Source organism: Somniosus microcephalus, chromosome 5, assembly GCF_052327205.1.
Source record: "Somniosus microcephalus isolate GS21.2 chromosome 5, FLI_Smic_1.0, whole genome shotgun sequence".
Taxonomy (NCBI): Eukaryota; Metazoa; Chordata; class Chondrichthyes; order Squaliformes; family Somniosidae; genus Somniosus; species Somniosus microcephalus.
In genome coordinates, this window is record NC_140991.1 from 135,816,321 (window position 1) to 135,838,482 (window position 22,162).

Below are 22,162 nucleotides of genomic sequence, written 5' to 3' on the forward strand. Positions count from 1 at the left end.
ATGCAGGTGGCCACTCTTTCCATAGACGAAGGCATCATCGCAAATGCTTGCGACATCATGCCACTCATGCTTGAGAAGGACTCCTCCAATCTCTCTGCAAGTGTGCACAGTGCGGCTGGAATGCCTGCCAGTACATCGCACACACTTTGCTGCTGCTCCAGAAGTATCCTCTTTGCCGACGGCCCCCGAGGTTCAGCATCTGCATCCAGCTGACCAGATGCTGCCACTGTCTCCACATCTTCTCTTGCCCAATTGTGATTTGTGAGCCACCAAGTGAAAAAACAATTAACTTCCTTACTGGTCCCACCAAAGTGTGAGCATGTGTTGAACGAATGGATAGAGAGTATTTGTTGAGGGTAACCATGAGGGAAAAGCATGACATTGCATAAAGATGAAGGTGAGTGTCAGTGGTGGATGAACAGATGGGGATGTGAGGAAGTGCATAGACCGAGAGGGATCGGTGCACCTGCACAGATGCAAGGTAACTTGGTATGAGGAGTGATGTGCGGGCGTAGGCTTGAGAAAGCAGAATGAAGGGGTTGGCGTGATGCACACATCAGGATGTAGCTGAATGTGCCACTGTACTCACCTTTCTTGCCCTGCTTAGGTCATTGAACCACTTTCAGCACTGAATCCAGGAGCGTGGCACCACACTCCTGCTGCTCACCTCATGAGCAACCACCAGCCACACCTTCTTGGTCTCACTGGCAGGCTTCTTCCTCCCGTCAGTGGAGAAGTGTGTCTCCCTGCAGGCCCTTACAGCCCCCAGCAGTACATTCAGGGAGGCATCACTAAAGCAAGATGCAGACTTGCAACATTGGGACTTCATTGTGGCAGCTCCCTCTTTTGTTCTCCCACCTCCAGAATGCATCAATTGTCATGTTTGCAATGTCCCTTTAAGTACTGTGATGAAATATGTCATTCATCAGACTCTGTAGTTAACTACATATATTGTATTGCCTGCTCCGGTGTCTTACCTTGTATTGTGTATAGTGCACCGCCCCCTTTGTGTGTCGGCTCCGCCCATACCTGGCCCTACTTAAGACAAGCCCAGGCTTGTCTTGCAGCAGAACAGCAGCATGCTAGGTGAAGACACAGGCATCTTTTCTTTGCTAATGAAAGCCTTGTTTTATTCAGTTAACTTTGAGTCTTGAAGTTATTGAGGCGCATCAAGTACTGCAGTTGATATCGATTCATGCAGGTCGTCATCATGCCTGCTTAACCTAATTGGTTGGGAAACCCGGAAGTCAGATGCAAATGCAGTGCCTGCGTTAAAAAGTCACTGACAGACGTGCTGCACTTACTTTCGGGTTTCCCACGTGCTACCGGACCCCCACGTTCCCAGCACATGGGCAGATAAAAAATCCCCCCACAGGCACCAATGATGTCCCTTCCAGGGACTATTAAATGTAGTTTGTATTGGAAACTCATTTTTCAGGCGCATTGATTTGGCCCTGCCAACTTACTACCAGAAGTGCACGTGAAACACAAATTGAGTGTAATGTGCGCCCTCTTATGCCAATGTCCTTGTTTGAGGCAGATGGAGGTTCTGCCCCAACAGGTGATATACCTATCAATTCATCCAATGAAAAGCGACGAGTTAAGACAGTAACTATAGGTTTTTATTGGCTAAATAACAGAGCTCACCCTCGTGGGTGATCGGATCCAACAAGGAGGAATACCAGCCAGTCGACCACCTTTATACCTGGGCAAGTAGGTGGAGCCATGGGCGGAGTCAGCAGTGGTCAGCCCAGGTATAACAGCGTGACAAGAGGCGACCTCGTGTAGTGATACAACAGTGTAAACAGTGATAACCATAGTGTAACGATATAACAGTGATAACCATAGTGTAACGATAGTGAACGATAAAAGTGGTTTACCACATTCACCCCTTGTTTAGATTTGAGTCCGGCGGGGTGAAGTGTACTACCAGTTCGGGTATGTCAGTCTGTCCGGAGGCCTCGTAAGCCTTTCCGATCGTCGCAGCAGCGGTGGCGGTGATGCAGTATCCGATGTTAATGCTGGTGTCTGCGTGGTCGGCGAAGGCTCGTGGGGTTCCGGCATGCCGTCTACCTGGGCTGGATTTGGGGGGGTGGTGGGGGGTAATGGTGGTGTCTCAGGGATGCCCAAGGGTGCGAGGTCTCGTAAGGAGACTGTGTCCTCCCGCCCGTCTGGGTATGCCACATAGGCGTACTGGGGGTTGGCGTGCAGGAGGTCCACCCTCTCGACCAGGGGGTCCATTTTATGGGCCCTCGCGTGCTTTCGCAGCAAGACGGGCCCCGGAGAGGTCAGCCAAGTTGGTAGCGTGGTTCCCGTAGTCGACTTCCTGGGGAAAACAAACATTCGTTCATGGGGGGTGGCGTTAATGGCAGTGCAAAGCAGTGACCGTATGGAATGCAGCGCTGCCGGGAGGACTTCCTGCCAGCGAGAGGTTGGGAGGCCCTTGGACTTTAAGGCTAAGAGAACGGCCTTCCAGACAGTCGCGTTCTCTCTTTCCACCTGGCCGTTCCCTCGGGGGTTGTAGCTGGTGGTCCTGCTTGCAGCAATACCTCTCGCTAGTAGGAACTGGCGAAGTTCCTCGCTCATGAAGGAGGAGCCCCGGTCGCTATGTATATAGTTCGGGAACCCGAACACGGCGAAGAGGTCGTTCAGGCATTTGATGACCGTGGTACTGGTCATGTCTGGGCAGGGGAAGGCAAAGGGGAAATGGGAGTACTCGTCAATGATGTTGAGGAAGTACACATTACGGTCAGAGGACGGGAGGGGCCCCTTAAAATCGATGCTCAAGCGCTCGAAGGGGCGGGTGGCCTTGATCAGGCTTGCTCTGTCCGGCCTAAAGAAATGCGGTTTGCATTCGGCACAGGTTTGGCAGTTCCTGGTCATGGTCCTGACCTCCTCAATGGAGTAGGGCAGGTTGCGGGCCTTAATGAAGTGGTAAAGTCTGGTGACTCCGGGGTGGCAGAGGTCGTTGTGGAGGGTCTGCAGTCTATCAATTTGCGCGTTGGCGCATGTACTTCGTGATAGAGCATCTGGGGGTTCGTTCAGTTTACCAGGCCGGTACAAGATCTCATAATCATAGGTGGAGAGCTCGATTCTCCACCTCAAGATCTTGTCGTTCTTGATTTTGCCCCTCAGCTTGTTATTAAACATAAAAGCGACCGAACGCTGGTCGGTGAGGAGGGTAAATCGTTTGCCTGCCAGGTAATGCCTCCAGCGTCGTACAGCCTCCACGATCGCCTGGGCCTCCTTCTCGACCGAGGAGTGTCGGATCTTAGGGCCCTGGAGGGTCCTTGAGAAGAAGGCCACCGGTCTCCCCTCCTGGTTAAGGGTTGCGGCTAGGGCGAAGTCGGATGCATCGCTCTCCACTTGGAAAGGGATAGACTCATCCACCGCATGCATTGTGGCCTTAGCAATGTCTCCCTTAATGAGGGAGAAGGCTGCGCATGCTTCTGCCGTCAGGGGGAAGGAGGCGGATTTCATGAGGGGTCTGGCTTTGTCCGCATAATTCGGCACCCATTGGGCATAGTAGGCGAAGAGCCCCAGGGTCCTCTTCAGCGCCTTTGGACAGTGGGGGAGGGGAAGCTCCATGAGGGGGCGCATTCTTTCGGGGTCGGGGCCGATGACTCCGTTCTCTACTACGCAGCCGAGGATGGCAAGGCGCGAGGTGTTAAACACACATTTCTCCTTATTGTAGGTGAGGTTCAGCCGTTGGGCCGTACGGAGGAATCTCTCCAGATTAACATCATGGTCCTGCCGGTCGCGGCCGCAGATGGTGACGTTATCTAGATAGGGGAACGTGGCTTGCAGCCCGTTCTGGTCAACCATCCGGTCCATCTCCCTTTGGAAGACCGAAACCCCGTTGGTGACGCCGAAGGGAACCCTAAGGAAGTGGTAGAGGCGGCCATTCGCCTCGAAGGCGGTATACTGGCGGTCCTCAGGGTGGATAGGGAGTTGGTGGTAAGCCGACTTAAGGTCGATGGTAGAGAATATTCGGTACTGTGCAATCTGATTGACCATATCAGATAAGCGGGGAAGGGGGTATGCGTCCAGCTGGGTGTACCGGTTTATGGTTTGGCTGTAGTCAATGACTAGGCGGTTTTTATCGCCGGTCTTAACGACTACGACCTGGGCACGCCAGGGACTGTTGCTCCTCTCGATGATGCCCTCTTTCAGGAGACGCTGCACCTCAGAGCTAATAAAAGCTCTGTCCCCGGCGCTGTACCGCCTGCTCTTGGTAGCGACGGGTTTACAGTCGCGGGTGAGGTTGGCGAACAGGGAGGGGGCGGAACCCTGAGGGTGGATAGGCCGCAGGTGGTACGCGGTGGGCGGTTTAAAGGCTGTTGGTTGTCGACTGTGAGTGGGGGGAGGGGTCCACCGTATGCCAAAGTGACACTTTGAAGGTGGGATTGGAAATCCAGCCCTAGTAGGACAGCAGCGCAGAGTTGGGGCAGGACGAGAAGTTTAAAATTTTTATACTCCGTGCCCCTAACCGACAGGGTCACAACACAGTATCCGCTGATGTCTGTTGAATGGGACCTCGACGCCATCGAGATCCGGTTGCGCGTTGGCTGGACAGTGAGGGAGTAGTGGCTCACCGTGTCTGGATGGATGAAACTCTCCGTGCTTCCGCTGTCGAACAGGCAGGTCGTGGCGTGGCCGTTTACTTTGATGTCCATCATGGACTTGGACAGGTGATGCGGGCGAGCTTGGTCCAGTGTGACGGAGGCTAGTGTATGGCTGAGCGAGCTGCTGTAGTCTGCGTGTTAGGCTGCGGTCGGGTCTGGAGACAAGGTGGCGGTCGAGTGTGGTGAACAAAATGGCGGTGCCCACGATGTTGCATAAAATGGCGGAGAAGATGGCCGCCCCCACAACTCACATGAGGCACTGCCGGTGTCGGTGGCCTTGATCAAAGATGGCCGCCCCCACGACTCACACGAGGGGATACTGGCATCTGTGGCCTTGATGAAAGATGGCCGCCCCCACAACTCGCATGAGGCACTGCTGGCGTCTGTGGCTTTCCCCCTGCAGGCCTTCGCGAAGTGGCCTTTCTTGTGGCAGTCGGAGCAGGTTGCGTTTCTTGCAGGGCAGCGTGCCCTCGGGTGTTTCGCCTGGCCACAGAAAAAGCAGCCGGCGGCCCGATCGCGGGGCTCCGATGTCGCAGCCGGTACCAGGGGTGGCAGTCCCGATCGGGTCCGGGACGCCGACGCTGAGGTAGGTCCCAGAGGCGGCGGTGCGAGGGGTATTGCGGTCAGGGTCGGGCCCGAGTCCCAGGGTCGCGCAGCACAGTACCTGGAATACGCCTCGAGGTCCCGATGGGCCACTTCCAGAGAGTGAGCGAGGGCTGCAGCTGTGTTCAGGTCGAGGTCCTTTGATTCGAGCAGTCTTTGCCGTGAGTAGTCGGACTGAAGGCCTTTCACGAAGGCATCGCGGATATTCTCTTCAGTATTTTCTGCAGCCGTTACAGCTTTAAAGTCACAGTCCCTGCCGAGTGTTTGTAGCGCCCGTAAAAATTCATCTACAGACTCTCCTGGCTGTTGTGGGCGGGATCTTAGGAGATGTCTGGTATACATAGAATTTACCGGGCTCCGGTACTGCTCTTTCAGCAGGTTGAGGGCGGCCTCGTATGTAGTAAGGTCCTGGATGAGTGCAAATACTTTAGGGCTCACTTGGGCGGTCAGAACTCTTAGTTTGGATCTCTGAGGCACGCCGGATTCTCCCAGGTAGGATTCGAAACAGCTCAGCCAGTGTTTGAAGTCGAGGGCTGAGTTTGCTGCCTGTGGGTTTAGATCCAGGTACGGCGGTCGGAGGGCTCGCAGCCAGGCCGGCTGCTGTGGCTGTTGTAGCTGGGCGTCTGACTGGTCGTTTGGCTGCTCCGTTAAAGACATTTCAAAATTTAGCCAATAAAATTGATATACCTATCAATTCATCCAATGAAAAGCGACGAGTTAAGACAGTAACTATAGGTTTTTATTGGCTAAATAACAGAGCCCACCCTCATGGGTGATCGGATCCAACAAGGAGGAATACCAGCCAGTCGACCACCTTTATACCTGGGCAAGTAGGTGGAGCCATGGGCGGAGTCAGCAGTGGTCAGCCCAGGTATAACAGCGTGACAAGAGGCGACCTCGTGTAGTGATACAACAGTGTAAACAGTGATAACCATAGTGTAACGATATAACAGTGATAACCATAGTATAACGATAGTGAACGATAAAAGTGGTTTACCACAACAGGTCATCACGGAACCCCATGTACAAGGTCAAAACCCAGTGTATCCTGGTCCCAACCTAATTTCCAGCCCTTCCAGTGGATTCTTGCCAAAATTGTGGTGGGAATGCAGCAGAAGGGCTGCAGTTTTTCAGCCCCCAATACTCTAGACCGTTTACTTTTAATTTAAAATACTATCAACCCTCCACACTATAAAGAAAACATTGTTTTGCACATCTTATTCTACTGAGAAAGCAGCCTGTTGGAGACTCATAATGCTTGGTGTCTCAGTCACAAAACATCTGTTTGAATGCTCTATGTAGCAGGTCCATCTTCAGCCAGCTGTCATGTTCAGGAGGACTGGCATTTTTCTCAATTTTAGATGCCAGTCCCAAAACTCCAGTACAGTAAAAATGCTCATTATTGGCTTGAGTTTCTTGCTCTAAAGTCAGAGGTAGGAATCTATCACTAAAGACAAAAAACACTGTGGGGTGACTCAGTGGAACTGCCAGCTGGTTGTGCAGTGTTCCATTTTTAGAATGCTGCTGGTGATCAGGTAGGTAGGTAAAGCTTGCCATTTTATCTGTGCCAAGATTTCTTGTGAAACAAATCCTTCTCCAATTAAATATGATTCACATTCAGTCCTCACTAGACAATAACCTAACGCTTGTTACAGCCACTCCTCAGCCAGCACTCCCCCTCTAAACACACATATACACCTACACACACACACACCTACACCTACACACACACACACCTACACCTACACACATGCACACCTACACCTACACACATACACACCTACACACACACACACCTACACCTACACACACACACACCTACACCTACACACACACACATATACACCTACACACATGCACACCTACACCTACACACACACACACCTACACACACACACCTACACCTACACACACCTACACCTACACACACACACATATACACCTACACACACACACACCTACACCTACACACACACACACCTACACCTACACACACACACCTATACCTACACACACCTACACCTACACACACACACACCTACACCTACACACACACACATATACACCTACACACACACACATATACACCTACACACACACACACCTACACCTACACACATGCACACCTACACACACACACCTACACCTACACACACACACATATACACCTACACACATGCACACCTACACCTACACACATGCACACCTACACACACACACACCTACACCTACACACACACACACCTACACCTACACACACACACATATACACCTACACACACACACACCTACACCTACACACATGCACACCTACACCTACACACACACACATATACACCTACACACACACACACCTACACCTACACACATGCACACACACACACACACACACACATATACACCTACACACACACACACCTACACCTACACACACACACCTACACCTACACACACACACATATACACCTACACACACACACACCTACACCTACACACATGCACACCTACACACACACACATATACACCTACACACACACACACCTACACCTACACACATGCACACCTACACACACACACACTGCTCAAGTGGATTTTTCTGCACTCTCTAGAGATGCTTGTGTACAAATAGCTGCTGTGCCACCACAAGTCCATTAGTCAGACTTCTAAATATTCATATATGTTACTTACTGTTATACTTGCAAAAACAGACAGAAATACATTTGTACCCAATTGTAACCTATTGCCTTTGCCCAGAAAAAAATCCAGGCTTTGGGACTTTATGATTTCTTGATGTTATAAGCACAGTATTTGATCACATCTATGGCAACTAATTCTTTTACAGATTAACACATTAAGCTTATCCTGGAGTCCAACATTATAGACTTTGGAGGAGCCTATTCCCACGTTATCTTCCTCCTGCCTACCCATAAAACTCATCAATGTGGCAAAAATACTGCTTTAAATTCCCCTTGTGATCAATTTTCTGACAGCAAATGCAAATTCCCCTTTGTGGCACTACTAACACTACTGTAGTCCATCAGTTGCTTGATTTACTTAAAGGAGATTCTTAACCTGTAGAATCTTCCCAGGGCTATTGTTTTTATTCTGAAAGAAGACTTGTACAACATTGATAGCCAGAATATCCCATGCACTAAGAATATGTAAATTGTGCCGACATTAATAGGATCAGAAGAGCTGGTTATGATAACCACTGGCACTGCTGCTGTAATATGAGCCAATACCAGTTTGATTATGACACAGGTAAGATTCAGACCAGAAGACAAGTGCATTGTAGATAGCCATGTTGTATTATTCTGAGTTATAAAGCAGTTGTTGTTTTACTAAGTCTTCATTTAAGCATCACCATGGTAGTGTCATGGTTTAAGATTCTTTAGCCATTTTTCCATGGAAAAGACTTTGACATGAGTAGTTTGTAATATGTGTTCTGAGCAAAGGATGCCTAAAAGGTGTTAGCAGGACAAATCTGAACCAAACAAAAATTGTCCCAACAAATTTCCTCCAATTCATCGGCAAATGAATACCACCATCAAGTGACACCTACTCAGCAATACCCTCCTCATTGATCCTCAGCGTGGGTTCTGCCAGACCCCCTCGCCTTCAGACATTTTCGCAGCCTTGATCCAGATATGCACACAAGAGCTGAATGTCAGAGGAGAGATGAGAGTAACTGCCCTCAATATCAAAGCATCATTTAACTGACCAAAGAATCCGAGCAAAACTGATGTCAATGGGAAAAACTTCCAGCAACTGGAAGTCAGTCATCACTGCAGGAAACTGCATGTGTAGGGAACCTTTGAAATTGAAAAGGATCCGGCTACTTAAGGGTAAACGGTTGAATAGGGAGAAAAATGTTTCAGCATTTCTAATCGCTACAAGAAGCGTTTGGTAAAAGCTAAAGGACGGTTGAATGTTGAAACAAGAAAAGATGTTTGTAGCCTATTAATAGAGCAGCAGAGTGTTTAAAACTCCTGATGGTTGGTAAGGTGGAGGAGCCGCTGCATGAGATGGGTGCAAGGAAGCTTGCACTAGTTAACACTTGAGGGCACCAGTCACAGCAGTGCAGACTGGTGGATTGGCTCAGTATTGTGCAGAGCACCCATATGACCTGGGAACAAATGTGGAAAAAGTTATCGCAACTTAAGGAAGCTGCCAAAGTAAATTGACCCTATAGTGCCATTTACCAGGTAGATGTCCGAAGTTTAACAAGTAAGCAAAGAGAGGGCATGAAAAAATATTGGCAAGTAAAACCCAAATACATAAATACATAAAGAGCAAGAAGATAACGAAAGAAAGAGTAGGGCCCATTAGAGACCAAAAAGATAACCTGTGTGTTAAGGTAGACGTGGGTTTGGTTCTTAATGAATAATTTGCATCTGTCTTCAAAAGATAGGGACGATGCCGACATTGTAGTTAAGGAGGAGGAGTGTGAAATATTAGATGAGATAACATTGTGTGAGAGGAAATATTAAGAGGTTTAGCATCTTTGAAAGTAGATAAATCACCAGGCCTGGTGGATGAAATGTATCCCAGGCAATTAAGAGAAGCTAGGCAGGAAATAGTGGAGGCCCTGACTATCATTTTCCAATCCTCTCTGGCTACAGACGTGGTGCTGGAGGACTGGATGACTCCTAATGTTGTATCGTTATTTAACAATTGAGGAAGGGATAGGCAGAGTAATTACAGGCCAGTCAGCCTAACCTCGGTGGTGGGCAAATTATTGGAAAAAATTCGGAGGGACAGGATAAATCTTCATTTAGAAAGACACGGATTAATCAAGGACAGTCAGCATGGATTTGTTAAGGGAAGATTGTGTCTGACTAACTTGATTGAAATTTTTAAGGAGGTAACAAGGAGGTTCGATGAGGATAGCGCATTTGGTGTAGTCTAAATGGATTTTAGCAAGGCTTTTGACAAGGTCCCACTGGTCAGAAAAGTAAAAGCCCATGAAATCCAAGGAAAAGTGGCAAGTTGGATTCAAAATTGGCTCAGTGGCAGGAAGCAAAGTGTAATGGTTGATGGGTGTTTTTGTGACTGGAAGGCTGTCTCCAGTGGGGTTCCACAGGGCTCAGTACTAGGTCTCTTGCTTTTTGTGGTATATTTCAATGATTTAAACTTCAATGTAGGGGGCATGATTAAGAGGTTTGCAGATGATACAAAAATTGTCCGTGTGGTTGATAGTGAGGAAGAAAGCTGTAGACTGCAGGAAGATATAAATGGACTGGTCAGGTGGGCAGAAAAGTGGCAAATGGAATTCAACCTGGAGAAGTGTGAGGTAATGCATTTGGGGAGGGCTAACAAGGCGAGGGAATACACAATAAATGGTAGGATATGAGAAGTGTAGAGGAACAGAGGGACCTTGGAGTGCATGTCCACGGATCCCTGAAGGTAGCAGGACAGGTAGATAAGGTGGTTAAGAAGGCAACTTACTCATATTCCACAAAGGGTAAAAATATTACAACTTAGTGCAAGTTGATTCTGTATGAAAAATAATTTTATCAGACAAGAATGCATTAATGAAATGAGAGTCAGCAGTGATACCATATGTGTGTACACTACAGATCAGTGTTGTTTATTCAGCTTTCAGCATCTTAAGAACTCAAATCACCAATAGATCAGTAGGGATCTAATGTATCCTTAGCAGTAATAGACTAGGGCCTGGAAATTCGATAGTGCAAGAAAACGAATGCTAATTATCATGATTGTAGCGTGCAGCCTAGCGCTGAATGCGCTGCTGGTGCGCTCAGCAGAGGCCCAATGTTCGCATTGCTCGAGTGAAGCTAGCTTTATTTAAAGCTAGCCTGCTCCTCTTCAAGGCAGTCTGCAGCTCTTAAAGCTGAGCTGCCTTTTGCAGATAAAAAAAATTAAAAGTGCATCAGCATTAGGCAGCCTGCACCTCTTAAACGAGAGCTGCCTTCTGCTGATCCAAAATGGTAAAAGTGCTTCAGCACTAATGCAAATGGCTCAACAGGCCAGGGAAAGGGTACCATCCAACAGCACTCCCTGCATACTTTAACAATGTTTTAAATGTATGGCACCAAGCCACTACTCCAATCAAATGTAAAAAACAGTACAAAAGCAAAAATCTATACTTATCTGAAAGTTGTGTGTGTCTTCTTAAGAAGCACTGACAGCGGCTCCGTTGTACTGCTGTCCGTGGTTTGGAGAGGGTGTTATTAAGAGGGACGACGTCCAAAATCCCAGATCATGTGTCAATTCAGCGTTGCATGCCAATTGACATCACAATCTGGATCACTTAAATATGGGAAGCGAGCACAGGCAGTGGCTGCGCTGCCGACTTGCCCAAAATGGCAGCCATCGCATTCTGTGCCTGAAGCAAAGTGAACACCATTTTTTCTTCCAAACCGGCTTTAACGGCTGACGCAAAAGGCTCCAATTTCATGGCCTTGGGGTTTAATGCACACTCATATATTCCAGAGAATCTGAATGGTTGCCTCTCTCCATTAATCTGCCAGGGAACAGATATCCCTACACTGATCGACAAGACTTAGACACATCCTCTATCATTTCAGACACATTCTTCTTCATATATCTGAATTAAAATTACTTGAGTTAAATGATTCACTGTGCTGGTTGATTTAAAGCATTCAGGAACAAATTCCAAAATATGTGTACCCAATGTCACTTTTTTTTGGGGAGGGATGCTCAAACATTTTAATTTATAGTAACCAAATTGGACAAGAAATAATCTATCTGAAAAAGACCTTGATATTTCGTTTGACAGATATAAATGGGAATTTTAATGAGATAATAAGATACAAAGATGATTTCTATTCCAGATGATAATTTAACTTGCAGGTGTAGGAAAATCTGGTTAACTAATTTAATAGTTTAAATTTGCCTTTTCAATCAGTCAGAACCATATATTCACTTGCCTGATTGGCTATTTTGAATATAAAATGGGAGTTATATGCTGCCAGGTTATTGAACAAGTACAGGGAAACAGATCAGCCAAGTCAGGACTCAGGATTACTGTTGTTAACCTTTTATCAGCTTTCAGTTCCTATACAGTCATTTACCTTTCACAGTTGATTGTGGCTGTAAAGAAAATGTAACATTCACGATGACGATTGTTTAGTCATATGTCGGAAACATTTGAATGCGATGTTCCCTCTTTCCTTTCAGATAAAGTAGAAGTTAAAGTTGGAGATTATAACGCCATAGCCGACTCCCTGGAACTAATTAACGACACTCTTAGGTTTCAAGGTAGGACAAACAGTGTTTATATGTGATACCTGAATTGAGTGTACAATCTCATTCCTTGTTTTTCCTCCTAAAATGTACTACCTCATAATTATACTCATACTACCTCATCTGCCATCTGTCTGCTCATTCTGCTAACATGTCTATGTCTTCCTGCAGACTTTACAGTCCTCCTCACTGTTTGCCAAATTCCTTACTTTTGTGTCATCAGCAAATTTCAAGATTTTGTTCCCTATCCCCAAGTCCAAATCATTTATTGATAACATGAATAAAAGCTCACCAAGCGCTGACTCCTGGGGTTCACCACTTCCGACTCTTATCCAATATAAGTGACACTCAGTTTCCCTCTTTATTCTTGTCCATCAACAACATTCTCTGAATATTGCGATATTTCCTCTTATACCATATACCTACATTTTTTTCAGCAAGCCTCTTGTGGTATGCCTTATTGAAAGCTGTTGTGTATTTTGAATGTGTATTAGAATTGTCCCACATGGGATACCGTAGTGGTGATTTGCAATGCACTATGGGAAATGTAGTGCATTGAGTGAAGAAGCACATTGTAAATAAAACGGCCGTTAACTAAACTCTCCACCCCGGAGTCCTTTTAATTGTTATATAGGTAAGGGTATAAAACCCCTTGAGACACAACAAAACTGGCGACGAGGACGACGGACTTGCGCATCACTTTGCACTGGAATCGGCGATGTTTAAAGTAAGAAGTTCCTGTCTTTTCTCAATGGCGCGCCCGAAGTTTAGTGCTGATGCAATCGCCTCGTAAAGGTGGCGGTTCGTGTGTTACACAAATAAGAAGGGGGAGAGTAACGATACAGTGAAACGAAGTGGAGGAAAAGGACTGTAAAAATTTTTAAAAAGTGGAGGAAAAGGACTGTTAAAAAAAAAAGATAACAAAATGGCTATGCTAACCGGAGCGTTTGGACCATTTGATGAAACGGCGGAGCAATGGAGTGCTTATACAGAGCGTTTCGGATTTTTCGTGACTGCAAATGGCATTAAAGATGACGTGAAAGTGGCAACGTTCCTCAGTGTGATTGGAGCAAAAACATTTGGCTTGTTACGGAGTTTGATGCACCCGGTTAAGCCCAGCGCTAAGACATATGATCAGATTGTGGAAGTTTTGGAAACACATTTCGCACCCAAGCCACTGCTGATTGCCGAGAGGTTCAGGTTTCACAAACGAAACCAAGGGGAGGGTGAGTCCATAGCCGAATATGTTGCAGTGCTAAAGAAGCTAACTGAGCATTGTGAGTTTGGTGAAACTCTAACTGACACTGTCCGTGATAGGTTTGTGTGTGGACTAAGATGTGAAGCAACACAGAAGCGCTTGCTCACGACTAACAAACTGACGCTTAAATCAGCAGTGGAGCTCGCTGTGTCTATGGAGTTAGCAGCTAAAGATGCACAGCTGTTGGGGGCTGCAACAAGAGTGCACAGGGTAGCAGCTACACCGGATAAGCATGCAAGGGGCGCCAGAGTGTGTTACAGATGTGGAAGGTCAGGTCATCAGCCATCTGACTGCTGGTGTAAAGACCTGACCTGTCGGAAATGTGAAAAGAAAGGACACATTGAACGTGTGTGCAAAGGGCAAAGCAAACAATCCTACACAGAGACACACAAAAACAAACAAGGAAACACATCCAACTGGCGTTCTAAAAAGAAAAACCTACACATGGTGAAACAAGAACAGGAAGACAGTGACACAGACTCTGATGGGGAGCTGAATCTCCATGTGTTAACGGTGAATGGAGGCTCACCAGGCTATGGAGTCACTCCACTACTAGAGGGAATACCGGTCAAAATGGAGCTGGATACAGGGGCCGCTGTCTCCTTGATTTCAGAGAAGCTATTCAAAGAAAAACTGAACCACCTATCACTGACGCCGGCCAAGCTCATCTTAAAGACCTACACCAGGGAAACAGTCCCAATGCTGGGTAAGACGGAGGTCAAGGTGGAGCTTAATGGAAAAACCGTGATGCTGCCAGTTTACGTTGTCAAGGGTGACTATCCATCCCTGATGGGCAGGCCACGGTTGGAGAAAATTCATCTGGATTGGAAAAAAGTGAATGCGGTGTCAGTCGAAGAGGCAGGGCTAGCAGCAGTGTTGACAAAGCATGCGGCTGTCTTTGACGGAGAATTGGGGAGTATGAAGGGGATTACGGTCAAACTCAAGGTGAAGCCTGACAGCCAGCCACGATTCCTGAAGGCCAGGAATGTTCCCTACGCCCTCTGACCAAAGGTGGAGGCTGACCTGGAGCGTCTGGTCAAGATAGGGGTCCTGGTGCCGGTTTCGCACAGTGAGTGGGCCACGGCCGTGGTACCAGTGATGAAGAGTGATGGCGCGGTTCGCTTATGTGGAGATTTCAAAGTAACAGTGAATCCTGTGCTCTCAGCTGAACAGTATCCCCTCCCCATCATTGAAGATCTTTTTGCGGGTCTAGCAGGCAGTCAGAAGTTTAGCAAGATTAATCTATGCCAAGCCTACTTGCAGATGCATGTAGAAGAGGACTCACAGAAGTACCTCACCATCACCACCCACAAGGGCCTCTACAGGTACTGCCGCCTACCCTTTGGTATAACGTCAGCACCAGCATTGTTTCAGCGGGCTATGGACCAGATCTTAAGCGGCATTCCAGGGGTACAATGTTATCTCGACGATATCCTTGTCACAGGAAAGGACGACAACGAGCATCTGCAGAACCTGACGAAGACACTGGGAAGACTTGAAGAATATGGCTTACGCGTTCGCAAGGACAAATGCAAATTTTTCAAGCCATCAGTGGAGTACCTAGGCCACGTCATCGACGCAGACGGCCTACACACAGCACCGTCGAAAGTGAAAGCCATTGCCGATGCTCCTGCACCTACAAATGTCGGCCAGCTGCGGTCATTCTTAGGTCTCCTGAACTATTACGGAAAGTTTATTCCACAGCTGGCATCACTGTTGAAGCCATTACATGAGTTGCTGTGTCAGGGCAAGGCCTGGGCGTGGACGAAGGAGTGCGAAGCTGCATTCAAGAAAGCCAAAGCAGCTTTGACTGACCCCAGAGTGTTGACGCACTTTGACCCGTCATTGCAGATTCAGCTGGCCTGTGACGCGTCGCCTTATGGCGTCGGCGCGGTCGTGTCCCACATCTTTCCCTCAGGTGAAGAGAAGCCGATTGCATTCGCGTCAAGGTCCCTGAGCAAGGCGGAGGTGAAATACCCACAGATCAAAAAAGAGGCTTTGGGCATCATCTTTGGAATCAAAAAGTTCCATCACTACTTGTTCGGAAGGAAATTCACCTTGCTGACGGATCATCGTCCTCTGACATCGATCTTTGGTCCACACACAGGAATACCCTCCCTGGCAGCGTGCAGGATGCAGCGCTGGGCACTGATGTTAAGCGTTCACAATTACAACATCAAATACCGGAGGTCAGCAGCACATGGCAATGCGGACGGATTGTCAAGACTTCCGCTGCCTGTGCCCTCTGAAGGCTGTGAGCAGAAGATTTTCTACTTTGACATGGTGAGCAATGCCCCTGTCACAGCCCGGCAGGTCAAGAAAGAGACCAGAGTGGACCCTATGCTATCCAAGGTGCTGGATCAGGTGATGCGAGGAGATGGATCACGGGTGCCAGACGCACCACCTGAGCTCCTACCTTACCTGTCAAGAGGGCATGCGAGTGATCATACCACCAAAGCTGCGGAAACATGTCCTCAACGAGCTGCACTCAGGACATTATGGTATTGTCCGGATGAAGGAGCTGGCACGAAGCTACTTCTGGTGGCCCGGTCTGGATCATGAAATTGAAGTTGAAGCGAAATCATGCCCATCATGCGAGACAACCAGGGATATGCCAAGAGCAGCGCCACTGCATCCATGGGAATGGCCGGCGACACCATGGCAACGGATCCATCTGGACTTCGCGGGACCAGTGGAAGGAGCGATGTTCCTGGTCGCGGTGGGCTCCCATTCCAAATGGCCGGAGGTTGCAGTGATGTCCACTACCACTATGGAGAAAACCATCGAGACTCTGAGAGAGATGTTCGGGCGATTTGGTCTGCTGGAGCAGATCGTAACTGACAATGGAACACAGTTCACATCCCAGGAGATGGAGGAGTTCCTCAAGAGCAATGGAATCCAGCACACATTCTCCATGCCTTATCATCCATCCACGAATGGATTGGCAGAGAGATTTGTCAGAACGCTGAAATGTGCGTTGAAAGCGGCAAGAAGTGATGCTCCTCTAAAGCAGCGCTGAATACTTTCTTGCTGAAATACCGAAACACGCCTCATGCTACGACTGGAGCATCTCCTGCTTACCTACTCATGGGAAGGCAGCTACAGACACGCCTTGACCTGCTGAGGCCAACGTCCACAGAAGCAGTGGTGCACGCCAATCAGCAGGATCAAGTCAGCAGACGAGCTCAGAGGTCCAAAGAACGACACTTTGTGGTGGGGGGGCAAAGTCCTCGCGCGTAACTACACCACCCCGGAGTGGTGGGTCCCGGCTACGGTCATTCAAAAGACGGGCCCCGTTTCATACCGAGTCCGCACCGGAGACGACCGAACATGGAGACGGCATGTAGACCAGTTACTGCCAAGACAGTCGCCACAGGTAACCCAAGAAACAGAGGATCAAGGACCTGCTGGGTGCTCCAGCAGGGACTGGTCATCCGACCCTGAGACGGTGGCACCATCCACTCTTGTGCCATCGAGGGAGGAAGCCACGCCTGCAGGGTCACGGGAGAGCCAGCCAGAGCCTGCTCCTGAGACTAGGTGTTACCCCCAAAGAGAAAGGCAGCCTCCAGAGCACCTTAGTTACAGTTAGTGCTAACCTGTGTGCATGGGGCAGAATAATCCCCAGGGTTAGCGGATTGTAGAGGCAGTCTACCCTCTCTTCCAAAGTTATAGTCATTTTCAGTTATTCTGTTTTGTGGACATTCTATTTTAAGGGGGAGGAAATATGTTGTGTATTTTGAATGTGTATTAGAATTGTCCCACATGGGATACCATAGTGGTGATTTGCAATGCACTATGGGAAATGTAGTGCATTGAGTGAAGAAGCATATTGTAAATAAAATGGCCGTTAACTAAACTCTCCACCCCGGAGTCCTTCTTAATTGTTATATAGGTAAGGAGACACAACAAAAGCCTTCTGAAAATCAATTTATACTACATTTACTGAATTCTCTTTATCTATCCAACTAGTCACTTTTTATACAGTTTTACTCCTGGGTTCTTGTAACAGGGAAATTCTTCCTTTCTGGTCCTCCTTTTATTTGGTTTCCAACTAATGATTTCTGAAATAGGCCTTTGTGCCTCAAGACACTTAAATGATAAAAAGTGGCAGTGTCTCAAGCAGAGTTATCGGCCCATAACAGCTGCTGATACCCAACATTCTGACCCCTGACCCCTATGGCACATCATGCTCGGAGCACCAGGAACACCACAAAGATAACTGAATGGCCGGAATTTTAATCTGGAGGCAGGTAGGGAGCAGGGGGGCTAGAAAGCGGTCGGGAAACCCAGGAAAATGGGAGGAGGGAGGGAGGGATCGGGGGGGGGCAGTTTTGGGGGCTGTAGGATGATCCAGGGGGTGAATGGGGGCCGGAGGATGATTGGGGGGTGAATTGGGGCCGGAGGAGTATCGGGGCCAGAGTGGGGAGGCCGGAGTGGGGAGGCCGGAGTGGGGAGGCCGGAGGGGGAGGCCGGAGGGGGAATCTAAGGCCTTGGGAGGCGGGGGGAGGCCTCGTGGGGAGGGTGGGGAGATCGGAGGCCTCGTGGGGAGATCGGAGGCCTCATAGAGGGGTGTGGGGTGCGTTGTCCAATCACAAGGGATGGGTTAGGCAGGGATGCTGGTTCCAACAGGTCAGTGTACCTCCTGAATCCAGCAGTTCTCACCTCCCTTTAGCTGGCAGGTTCCCCGAAGCCCAGGAAACCCGGCCAGCCAGAGTTAGTTTGAAATGGTGGATCACCACGAGGTACGCCAGCCTCATTATAATATTTAAATGGGATACCTGCTTCCTGGGAGCGGGTTGGCTGCCTGCCCCTGTCCCGCCTCCGTTAAAACCAGAAGTAGGCGGGTTGGGGGTCGGGATTCAGTTTTTTAACTCTTTAACCTCCCACCCGACCCCAACCCACCTGTTTTTGTGGGTTAAAATTCCCCCCAATGAGTGGTCCTCACATTACCAGGCGAGGGTAGCTTAGTGGAGTGCAGGCACACGCTGTGCTTGAAGAGTGGTGCTGAATGAGAACCACTTCATCTGCCCCATAGTGTTTGGTTTTTTTAAACAAGAAATTGAAATGTAAATATTTTAAAGACATAATTGAATAATGAATCCTTGGCTCTTACCTTGTCAGGCTAGTGTAGACTAGAGTATGATGGCTTGTGCCATTTGATGTTGATTCATGGCTATATAGCGTTTTTCAAGGTTGACAAGGCAATACATGTTTTGCTTCCAATACTGCTGTGTTTTTGTTTCTGATAATTTAGTTTAATGGATTGTGCTAAGTACTTAAATGTGACAAACAGTGGACAGTATTTTTCATCATCTTAAGTTGAATCTTCTATTTTTACTTTCAGGTGTTGAACCTCCAAAGGACAGGACTATTATACAGCCACAACTGCGCAAGATTTCCCTACCGCTCTACATTATTCTTTCTGCTTTGACTGTCTTAGGAATGTTCATGTCCAGTGCTTTTCTCTTCTTCAACATCAAAAATCGAAATCAGAAGTAAGGATTTTATTTAAACTGTTCCTTGGGGAAAAGCCCAGTACAGTTATATAAGAAAAATTGATATCGGAAAGTGATTACAAGGCATTAATCTGAATTAAGGGGTTCAGATAACATCATAAAATGCCAAACCCAGCTCAAATAGTTTATACTCCTCATCTGAATTGAAGATTATAGTCTTGCCATTGATCTGGGGTAGCCATTAATTTTCACTATGTATTATGAAATTCATGGCGTTAGTTTTATTCAACTCTTGAGTCCATTTATTTGCCAGCAGCAGTCAGTATGGAGATGCTGACAGTAAGTGCTGTCCATGTGATTGATGCTGGGTGGCATTCATGCTGAAGAATGAACTATTGTCATGTAATTGCTGTGAATTTATTGAATGATATTGATTGAATGAATAAATGAACTAATTACCAGGAAATGCAATCACCATCATACATTCTAAATATTTGAACGACTATAATACCATGTTGGAATTTATTGCATGGTGTTGAATGATGTCTTCACCACTTGGTGGGCTTATTCCCATGATCTGGCCCTTTGCAGTTGCCAGCTCCATGAAACATACTGGAATTAATTTGATGAACCATCCATTCATACACACCCCCATTAGCATTTTAGCTGACAGTATTTTAACCCATGTGTCAGTTAGTGTTTCACAAGGGAAACTATCCAATCTCTGGGACAAGAGGTTACCAATATTAACAAATCAGATTAATTGGAAGACAGGATTAGGATCAGTTAATGAGACCATTATTTTCTCACACTATTGGTTGTACACAGACTTGAGGCAGAATATTTTTAAGATGAGTTGATGGTTTCTGAGAAATGCAGTACAATTGTGTTCATTTAGTGCTGCTCCTCAAAGGAGATATATATATATATAATGAAGAAACGGCTAAAATGTAGCTTATAAAAATATTTTATTTTCCCTAAAAGCATTTTTCTGGGGCATACCCAGCTATTGTCTTATACAAAAGTTTTATTTCCTTCAAGACTTTTTTGGGGTAAGGAGGTTGTTTTTTACCTGGTTTTATTTGAGTATTACAGTCACTGCGCTTGTGGAATTGCCAATGTTTGGAAATAAAACAGAGAGTGAGGTTGGAAGAGTGATGAGTTTTAATTTTATGTAAAACAATTGCTCTAAAATTTCCATATTTAGGATTTTAATACAGTGTACTACTTTGTTGTGTTTGTGAGCTGTTGACCTATTTGTGGGTCAGTTGTAGAGCCTGTTATGGTCTTTAATTTTGAAAGCTGTTTTCAGTTTGTTTACCCACTTGTGATGGAGGTTCCTGTTCTGGTGCAGCAAGTGTCAGCTGTAGTTCAGTGGGTAGCACTCTCCTAGCCCCTCCCACCTAGAGTGAGCCAGGTGTTACTGGTTGCCTAATTGCAGCTGGGTGTTGGAGGGAGTTTTGTAAAAAGTTGGTGGTGGGTTTTGGGGTGTTGTTTTCAGGGTTTAGGGCCTTTTTGGCCCACAAAAAACAGCCAGATGGCTGCTGAGGGGCCCGGAGTGCCGGGCCCCTCAGAGGACAATATTCCCAAGAGGAATTTAATTAGGGAAGAAACTGTGGTGGGAAGGGGAAAAAAATGGCCCAAAGATTTGGGCCGGAACCTCAGGAGGTTTGGTAAAGAAAATACAGTGGTGGTGCCGTGTGAAGATAAGAAGATTCAAGCCTGGGATATAATCCAGGCGGCTCATGAGGACTGTGGCGAGGGAAGCTGCTTTGCCTGCCGACCAAAGCCGAATGTGGGATTTGAGGTGATGGTCAGTGGCCGTAAGGAGGTGGAAAAACTGCTACTCAGTCTGAAAGTTGGTGAGAAATTCTTGGAGGTGACTCTGCTATATTCAGAGGAGGTGGTGGTTTCATTTTTGAACATGCCAGTGTACATTGAGGACGAAGTGCTGAGCAAAAAGTTGGAGTCATGGGACATTAAAATCTGTTCTGAAATAAAAAGGAGGTACTATCCGGGAACACGGGTAGCAGACGGAACCCGGTATGTAAAGGTGCGGTTCCCAGAGGGGGGGAGGTCTTTGCCGTACAGTATGAAGTTCGAGACACTGGAGGGAGTGCAGTACTTTCGTGTGCTGCACGATAACCAAGTAAAGGTGTGCTACTATTGTCTGGGACATGACCATCTCGTAAGAAACTGTCCAGATTTGTGTTGTTACAATTGTGGTGAGTCGGGACATATCGCTCGGAGCTGCAAGGCGGAGAGCTGTGGGGTGTGTCACAAAGGCCCCACCCGCTGTGAGTGTGTGGCAGAAGAGAGCGATATGAGTGATGAGATGGGAGAAGGAGATGAGAGTGGAATGGCTGGAGGAGCGGTGCAGTCGGAGGACACAGCTGGTAAAATGAAGGAGAAAGGAGCACAGGAAGAGGCAGAGGATGGCGGAGCGGAGGACGGGATGGAGATGGCGGAAAACACGCTGAGTGCTGTGGAGGGGAACAAAGACAGCAGCGGGCAGCGAGGGTCGAGTGCAGACTCAAGCCTTAGTGCGGTTCGGCTCCCCCTGGGGAGTCTGGTGGCTGCGGGGGGAGAGGAGGTGGGAGCGGGGTGTGTGGTGGATGTGGGTGCTCCGGGGAGTCGGATATCTTGGTGAGCGGGAGGGGGCAGGATGGGGAGAGGGAGCAAGAGGCAGGAGCCTTAAAGGGGCAGCAGGATGGGATCGGTGAGATAGAGACGTCAGAAGGGAACAATTTAGGTGCGCCATTGTCCCATGGAGAGAGGGAACAGGGTGCAAGGGTCAGAGGTGGAGATGTGGTCAAAGGGAGCGGCACAGTGGGAGAAACTGTGATAGCAGGAAGACTCTCTGTGGGAGATGAAGTATCTGACGGGGAGCAGGATTATGTACCTGACGGGGAGCAGGCACGGGGTTGCAGAAGAGCTTGAGTGTGAGGAATTAGAGGGGGACAGAGACATGGAAGTTGAGGGTGGGGTG

At 47.8% G+C, this 22,162-nt stretch overlaps 1 protein-coding gene across 2 annotated transcripts in view; it reads left to right on the top strand.

Moving 5' to 3' along the window:
* Positions 1-22,162, top strand: part of gabbr2 (gamma-aminobutyric acid (GABA) B receptor, 2) — a 1,824,974-nt gene that overhangs the window by 1,472,386 nt on the left and 330,426 nt on the right. For both annotated transcript variants that reach the window (XM_085988269.1, XM_085988271.1), the window contains exons 9-10: positions 12,394-12,474; positions 19,062-19,212. In XM_085988269.1, coding sequence (XP_085844395.1) covers positions 12,394-12,474; positions 19,062-19,212 — 232 coding nt within the window. The remainder of the gene's footprint in view (positions 1-12,393; positions 12,475-19,061; positions 19,213-22,162) is intronic.